Genomic DNA, 7,312 nt, shown 5'->3' on the forward strand with positions numbered 1-7,312 from the left:
ACCACAGACTACAGTCCTGGCACCCTATCTCTCTGCGCCCTTGGTATTTAATGACATTTTCTTTCTGTCCAGGAAGATAGAAGGAATTCATCGCAGCCTACATTTGAAAAAGTTTGTCTGATTTCTGTCTGTCTGAATGAGGACGGAGGTTTCTCGTGTGGCCAAAAGCACATTTCCTGTATCCCAGCTAATCCTTGTCGTTATGACAACCCCGCCATTCCAAAGCCAGGCCATTTGACTTGTTTCAAATCCTGTAAAAGTCCAAAAGCAAATGATGTTTGACTGATTTTTTTTTTTTTTACTTTAGTTCCTGAATTTCTTTCTGCTCCTCAAGGTTTCACTCCATTAGGATGTCAAAGATGAAATATTGTTTTGTTAAAAGGCATTCTGAGTGACAACTAAAAAATGAAACTGATCTGTGATCATAGCAACCACCCCATTTTGTTAGAGGCATAAACCATTACACTGACGCTCTATTCCAGGTGTTACAACAAAAGTTTAATTTTAGGTTGGTTTTTTTGCAACAATCGATACATTAATGCATATATGTGTTTGTGTATGTTAATATTAGAATCGGAAACACTGACTGCGTATATATTAAGGCATTTGCAGTTTCACTATAAGAGCAAATCAAGATACTTTTCTGCCACCTAGCGGCTAGACATGTTTATTGCAGACGTTTAAATATTTGAGTTGCTTTAACGCTTTACTGATTAATGTTAGAGTCAGTTTGCGTCAAATCAGGTGGAAAACGTCATTTATACAATAAAAACAGCGTCCAGAGTGCTGCACGCTCTCCACAGTCTGAGAGCAAGTTCTTTTCTGACTTTACTGGCCCCCACAGAGCAGGGTTTCTATGCTACTACCTCCAGAATTTGGGAGCAGAGAAAATTGGATTTACTGCGGTTCAGGATGCCAACCCACAAGCGAACGTCAGGAGTTGGTGGTGGTGGTGGTGGTGCCAGGCTCTTGGGACTGCGTATGGGTCTTTCACTAGCTACTGAGGCCCATGTCTTTTATATATAAAAAATGTTAAATTGCCAGTATGTTGTCTGACTTCATTAACCCAGACGGAAAAAGGCCATATCCTTCAGACAGCCCCCATAATCTTACTGTCTAAAGGTGCATTTAATTTTAGATTTTTTTTAAGAAGCCGAGTTTGTAAACCAAGCAACATATTTAGTAAAAAGCTCTTTCCCGCGATACTACAAAACAACTCAAAACACGCTGTACATTGCATGTTGTTTATTCCTTGTTTTTAGATTTACAAGTTATTTTCACTTTTTTTTTTTTTTAAAAAGGCTAACAACTCCGGTGTTATCAATACATAATAAATGCAAATAAATGCATTTTTTGGACAGCTCAGAAAACATCCTCAGATGTGAAGCCTGTTAGATCACCATCTTCAATAAGCAAATTCTAGAGTTTTCTGGAAACACTTTTCTGCCCAGGCCCCTTAAACGAACAACAAGCAGCAGTCTACACTGCAATAAGACTCACGTTTAAACATTAAATGCTCTGTCTTTGCAATTTTAGTTTCTGTATATGAATTTGTATGCTGGGAAATGACAAAGCAAGCAATATACATGCGTTGTATATTCTGATCCTTACACACACTTCAACAAGTGAAAATGGAAAAACACACCAGCGACACCCTTTAATAGACTATGAAAAATTGAATTCAATCAACTGAGACGGGCTGAAGATAAACAGGGAGGTAGATAGATGCATAGGGGAAAGACAGAAGTAGTGAGGGATGTAGATAATTCCCTCTAGCTTATGATTCTTTAATAAAAATGTTCCTTAAATCAAAAAGGATCCAGATAATCTCATCTGTAATCTCAGTATAAGTGCAGGGGTGGCGAGTGGCTCTGCTCTCTCCTGCCTCTCTGGGCGTTTAACCTAAGAGCTGTCCTTAAAACCATGTTCAGGGCTCGATTAGTTCATTGCTTCATACTTGCTAATTGCCCCCGCTGCAGCACTGGCTGCTGCGCCCCTGAGGAGCAGCTTCCTGTAGATCCACGCCTGTTCGGACACGTCCCCCCTGTCCTGGTCCACCCTGTGGCTCGCTCTTTGGGAGCTTCTTTGCTACAGAGAGGGGAAAATGGTTATATCAATTAAAAATCAAAAATAGAGATCAAATAAACACACCATATGAAAGGTAAATTTGAGGTATTTCAACAGAAGAACCATGTTCACACTGTTAGCACCCCTGTTGATGATGGGGACACAGCTACAGCTTTCTGTACTACACATGGAGGAAGGGATAGAAGCCAGTTCACGGTGAACTTTAAGGGACCGTACTCAACTAAACTCTAGAAAAGAAACAACTTTGTGGTGATATGGTATTTTAGTGTGAACAGGTGCTGAATCCCTTCCATCTAATCCATTTATAAAAACTTGCATATTCAGAATAAACAAAGCTACAGAAATTCACGCAAACACCTCTGAAATTGAATTATTTATCCACCTTAAAGCTCATCCAGGCTAAAAATGCACAGTTCTTAAAACACTCAAACCACGTCTTTTACAGAAATGCTGAGCCAAATAAATGCTCTCAGAAAAGTTGCTGCAAAATGCTGCACGCATTTATGCCTCATTGAAATATCAGAACATTGTTGCTTCTATATGTCATCTAATGTTTCTTCAGTTGTTATAAACCAAGGAAACTTACCAATAGCCATGAAAATTTCATTGACGTTAATGGCGGTCTTGGCTGAGGTTTCCATGAAGAGCAAACTGTTTTCATCAGCATAAGTTTGTGCCTCCTACGGAGAAAATTTATAATTGACACAACTTTGCGGCACAGCTAAGATGATGCACCGGCAATCAGAAACATGGGAAATTCATATTTAAATTTCAGACCTGATGTTCCACGGCTCTCTTGTTTGCAATGTCTGCCTTGTTTCCTGCCAGAGCGATCACTATGTTGGGGCTGGCTTGTCTCTGCAGTTCCTTCACCCAGTTTTTTGCTCTGGCAAAAGTGTCCTAATCATAAAAAATGATGTGACTTGATTGAGTCTTTTGATTCAAGAACATACACACTGTGGTTTTACGTTACTTCTTTGGATACTTTTTTAGAATTAAAAATAGTACAATTTGAAAAAAAAAATCCTGACACCAACATAAAAAATATTTGATGAATTTTGAACTTAACACTTTGAGAAACAACTTATCAGAGATCAATAACCACTATAGGGTTAAGGTGCATTTTACTGGCGTGTAGGAGAATTGTACCGAGTTGGTGATGTCATAAACCACGATGGCTGCCTGAGCACCTCGGTAGTACATTGGAGCCAGGCTGTGGTAACGCTCCTGGCCTGCCGTGTCCCAAATCTCAAACTTCACTGTGGTGTCATCCAAACACACAGTCTGAGTGAGGAAGGCAGCTAAGGAATGGACAGAAAAAAATAATAACACAATTAACTGTCTATCCAGCCATTCACATGTCTAAAAACACCTTCAATTAATGTTTCACTTAAGTTTAAATATTCTAAAAGCATAAAACATAACAATATGCTTCGAACCTCCGATGGTGCTCTCTTGAAATTCATGAAACTGGCCTTTGACAAAGCGCAGTACTAAGCTGGACTTGCCCACAGCTGACTCCCCCAGCAACACCAGTTTGAACTGGCAGATTTTGTTTGTTACTGTGGCCCCATTCGGCCTGGTTGCTCCGCCACTGCGTCCTGCCATTGACAAAGTCAGAAACTGGGGAGATGAGCCAAAACAGGCCCAATGGTAGCCCTGGACACACAGGCACAGGTGGTGAGCAATGTCAAAAGGATTCAAACTTCTTTTAGGAAAGTTTAGGATCACTTCAAAGAAGGGTTGGTGCCAGAACGCCTTGGTTTGCCTAGTAAAAACAAAAATATGGATAATTAGTCCACTTCTGAAAACTGGTATGCAAACCAGAATGAGACACACACCTATGCTTTATTTTGATCAAAGTATTATCTTTAGAGCACTTAATAAGAATCGTTGGCTTTCAGCCATCATCAAGTTCAATTAATCTATAATAAAGTAAAGGAACTGGTTACAAAGCACAAGTCTTAAAATATGGCGATTTAGTTACACGACCGACTAAACCGGTTGTTAACTTTTTATAACAAGACGAAATTCGAGAGGCGAGTAGGCTGTGTGGCTAAAGCTAATTTCTTATATAGCAATGAAAGGACGAAGAGATTCGTGATAGCAATGCTAACTTTGGCTAATAAGCAAAAAAAAACCCTAGCAAAGAAACAATAGATAGCACCATAACGTTCTTACCAAACACAAAGTAAAATGATATAAATTCCGTCCAGTTAAATTACAACCCTGCTGTTATTCACAAACAGTGGTTTCTCCTGAAACACTTTTAGGTCCTGTAAAATATTTGCTTCCGCCTAGAAGTACCAAAAAACTTCCTGGATTAGTCAGTCATGTGACATGAAGAGCAACCAATCAAATATGAGTATAGTAAAAGGTCAGGAAAAACACTCGACTCATGTTATAAAACAATAAATATATAGTCGTGTGAAAATACTCCGCAGTAGGTATATTACTGAATAATTTAAGAGTCACCGATGCGTTTAAAGCCTTGTTTACAATGTTATCTTTTATAATGTACGATTGTGTGTTTAATATATACCACAAGGTGGCGCTAGTGATCGAGGAAAATAAATTTTGAAATACTGTAATCCATTACGAAATAAACGCAGCTAAACGAAAGACAAAAACCTTTACACCTTTTAATGATGAGAGACTAGCTGGATATTTAATAAGAACACAGAAAAATAGTCAAGAAAGGTTTGTCAGATATCGATTTTTTTTAATTTGTTGCACATATCAGTTGTGCACGATGAACATAACGAGGTGCGCTCGTAATTCATCATTCGGCAAGCAGCGGGGTCCATGCATCGTTGGAAGAACATCGGTCCTAAGAAAAATAAAAATTACAGGTTATTTAGACCCCCCCCCCCCCCCCCCTTTCAGATTTGTGTATTATCGCTTTTAGGGTTGAGCAAGCTGTTTCACCTATTTTATGAATACTGTCATCACAGACAAATAGTCGTATTTCAATATCAGGCTATTTTTATGCAACTAATATAATCAAATACCGTTTTCAACACCGAATCAAATACCACAGTGTTAAATACAGAACTCTTCCCTCAACTGATAGCAGATTTAAGTATATTTATAAGTCTTAAGGGCATTTGTCTGATATTCGGGTGCTTTTGTAGGTGAATAAGTGAAGTTAAAGTTCTTACTTATAAGTGATGGCGCCGGTACATGCTTGGTTTGCACCGTTGCAGTAAACGACACTGCTAGTGCAGTGATTTACGCCTCCACAATTACACATAAACTGACCTGAACCGACCAAAAGGTTACTCAGAATCACAATTCCAATAAGATGATCTCTGCACGTTGAGTTTTCAAATAAAATTGACAGAGATTTCGGATTTGACCCACCGTCGCTGACAACCAGCGGCAAAAGGAGGGCGACGATCTGCGTCTTCATGCCATGACAATGCGCGTAAACCCAACAGAAGATCACAATTGTCTCACTTGATGTTTTGTCTATATGACGCGTCCCAAAACGACTCTTGGTCTGCGTCATCGAGGCAAAGGACTCTGGGAAAAAGTGTTGTTGCAACACAGGAACAGTATCGATAACTTCGTTCCCACTTCAGTACTGGTTTGTTGTCCAGTTTAGATTGTCTGTACATTTATAATATTTTTTTCTCTTATTTTTTCCACAGCAGTTTTCTTTATTATTTAGCAACTGTTTCTGTGCTTTTTCAAAACATGAGTGTCTTTTTTCTTTAACAAAATAAGGATAATATCCCATATATAGCATAATTAACTAAGGTTTTTAATGCCAGATCCATTCACTGAGACTCAGGTTGATTTGTAACATTTAATTTGTATCACGGGAAATCAGAAAAGTAGTATAAATGGTAGAATGAAGACAAACAATGTGTGTTTTTTTGCACCCCATATTTGTGTTTATTATAATCACACCAGAATCTGCAGCACATTTTTAAAAAATCATCCACAACATTGAGCTCCATTTATCTGTTGCACAGGTCAGTAGTGCAACATCTAGCCGTTGATATTCCAGGCCGATTCAGTTTATTGCAGTCTAAGAGGTTCATGCAACTTTGGAAGTAGCTTGGTCCTGTAAAATTGAGGTGGGAAAAATGTATTTGTCTTGCTGCAATTATTATTTAAATGCAAAAAAAGAGTGAATTGCTTACTGGATCCAACAGTAATAATGACGCTGGCACAGGCCTGGTTTGAACCAGAACAGGTCTCAACAGGGTCTCGACAGTTCTTGTACGTGCCTCCACATTTGCACCTAAGAGCTTCACCTGGGGGAAAACAAATAACCAAAATTGCTTCAGGATTTCTTCTGAAATAACTTAAACTTAAAATTCAGTTCAATTTCTATAACAAAAGTCCAGTTTGCAGGGAACTCACTCTGGGTGGTGGCGAGCAACACAAGGAGAGCGAAAATCACAGTCTTCATGTTTCCACAGCAGAAACGCACAAACATCTATGTAAAGCAAGAAGAGCAGAAGTGTGAGAACATCAGACATGTAATTAAACCACAGTCGCAGTGTAAAGATTGCTCACCTGAAAGGACCAGATCAGCTGATGTTCTGTGGTGCCAGTGCCTTCACATCCATTTTAAATACTCTTTGTTGCATAATTCCACAAGGTAGTAAAACATTGGAAACTGTCAGAGTTTCCGTGCCTGCGTAACATCTCAAGGACAGACACCGACGGGAAAACACACATTAAATTACGAAAACACTTTGAAAACACTTTGATCCTCAGTTCAGGCTCCTGTTTACATTTCCCCATCAAGTTTTTTGCTTGTTTGTTCCAAAACTGCTTACCGGTACATTTGTTACAAATTTGTTGTGTGCTTGTTTTCAGATAAGGTGCTCAGCTGTTGACTTCACATGTTAACCAAGCAAAGATGAGGCTGGAAAAACGAGTGAACTAAGTTGACCTTGAACTGTCATCTGAGCTTGGGATTTAGCCAGGATAAATGACAGTAATTCATTTATCTAAATTTATCAGATTTAATTATGAAAGCTAAACCTTTTAGCTTCAAACATGAACTTAAAGAAATGCCTTTTGATCATTTAATGTCGATTAAGAGAGCGACATAAATCTCTGTTGTATAAAGTAGTTGGAAAATTAATCAATTACAGCATATTCATAACAACCTGGCAAAGTAAAGTGTTACGACCAAAAAAACCCTCCTCGAATCAGCTAAAATCTAATGTTAATTTTGACTATAAGCAGACTTAACTCAAGG

The 7,312-nt window shown here is 38.7% G+C and overlaps 2 protein-coding genes across 3 annotated transcripts; both read right to left on the bottom strand.

Moving 5' to 3' along the window:
- Positions 1-1,230: 1,230 nt before the first annotated feature.
- On the bottom strand, positions 1,231-5,575 carry LOC130539963 (ras-related protein Rab-5C-like). 2 transcript variants are annotated; one of them, XM_057058752.1, is made up of 6 exons: positions 5,452-5,575; positions 3,528-3,856; positions 3,238-3,389; positions 2,866-2,988; positions 2,675-2,768; positions 1,231-2,088 (listed from the first exon to the last, which is right to left on the bottom strand). In XM_057058752.1, the coding sequence occupies exons 2-6, from the start codon at positions 3,694-3,696 to the stop codon at positions 1,961-1,963; spliced, it is 666 nt and encodes a 221-aa protein (XP_056914732.1). In that variant the 5' UTR covers positions 3,697-3,856; positions 5,452-5,575; the 3' UTR covers positions 1,231-1,960. The 2 variants fall into 2 exon arrangements, with proteins under 2 accessions (XP_056914732.1, XP_056914725.1); XM_057058745.1 differs by lacking the exon at positions 5,452-5,575 and adding an exon at positions 4,270-4,441.
- A 389-nt stretch (positions 5,576-5,964) lies between these two features.
- Positions 5,965-6,742, bottom strand: LOC130539977 (CD59B glycoprotein-like). Its single transcript, XM_057058775.1, has 4 exons — positions 6,619-6,742; positions 6,463-6,538; positions 6,240-6,353; positions 5,965-6,160 (listed from the first exon to the last, which is right to left on the bottom strand). The coding sequence occupies exons 2-4, from the start codon at positions 6,536-6,538 to the stop codon at positions 6,054-6,056; spliced, it is 297 nt and encodes a 98-aa protein (XP_056914755.1). The 5' UTR covers positions 6,619-6,742; the 3' UTR covers positions 5,965-6,053.
- Between the last annotated feature and the right edge of the window lie 570 nt (positions 6,743-7,312).

Source organism: Takifugu flavidus, chromosome 1, assembly GCF_003711565.1.
Source record: "Takifugu flavidus isolate HTHZ2018 chromosome 1, ASM371156v2, whole genome shotgun sequence".
Taxonomy (NCBI): domain Eukaryota; kingdom Metazoa; phylum Chordata; class Actinopteri; order Tetraodontiformes; family Tetraodontidae; genus Takifugu; species Takifugu flavidus.

What these genes read in the sequence shown, in the direction of transcription:
- LOC130539963 (XM_057058752.1), bottom strand. Translation starts at nt 3,696, where the DNA reads ATGGCAGGACGCAGTGGCGGAGCAACCAGGCCGAATGGGGCCACAGTA. An exon ending in AGAGAGCCGTGGAACATCAG is followed by an intron (nt 2,769 to 2,865) that starts GTCTGAAATTTA and finishes TTTTCTCCGTAG; the next exon opens with GAGGCACAAACTTATGCTGA. An exon ending in TGAAATTTTCATGGCTATTG is followed by an intron (nt 2,089 to 2,674) that starts GTAAGTTTCCTT and finishes CCCTCTCTGTAG; the next exon opens with CAAAGAAGCTCCCAAAGAGC.
- LOC130539977 (XM_057058775.1), bottom strand. Translation starts at nt 6,538, where the DNA reads ATGTTTGTGCGTTTCTGCTGTGGAAACATGAAGACTGTGATTTTCGCT. An exon ending in GTTGCTCGCCACCACCCAGA is followed by an intron (nt 6,354 to 6,462) that starts GTGAGTTCCCTG and finishes GTTTTCCCCCAG; the next exon opens with GTGAAGCTCTTAGGTGCAAA. An exon ending in CATTATTACTGTTGGATCCA is followed by an intron (nt 6,161 to 6,239) that starts GTAAGCAATTCA and finishes TCAATTTTACAG; the next exon opens with GACCAAGCTACTTCCAAAGT.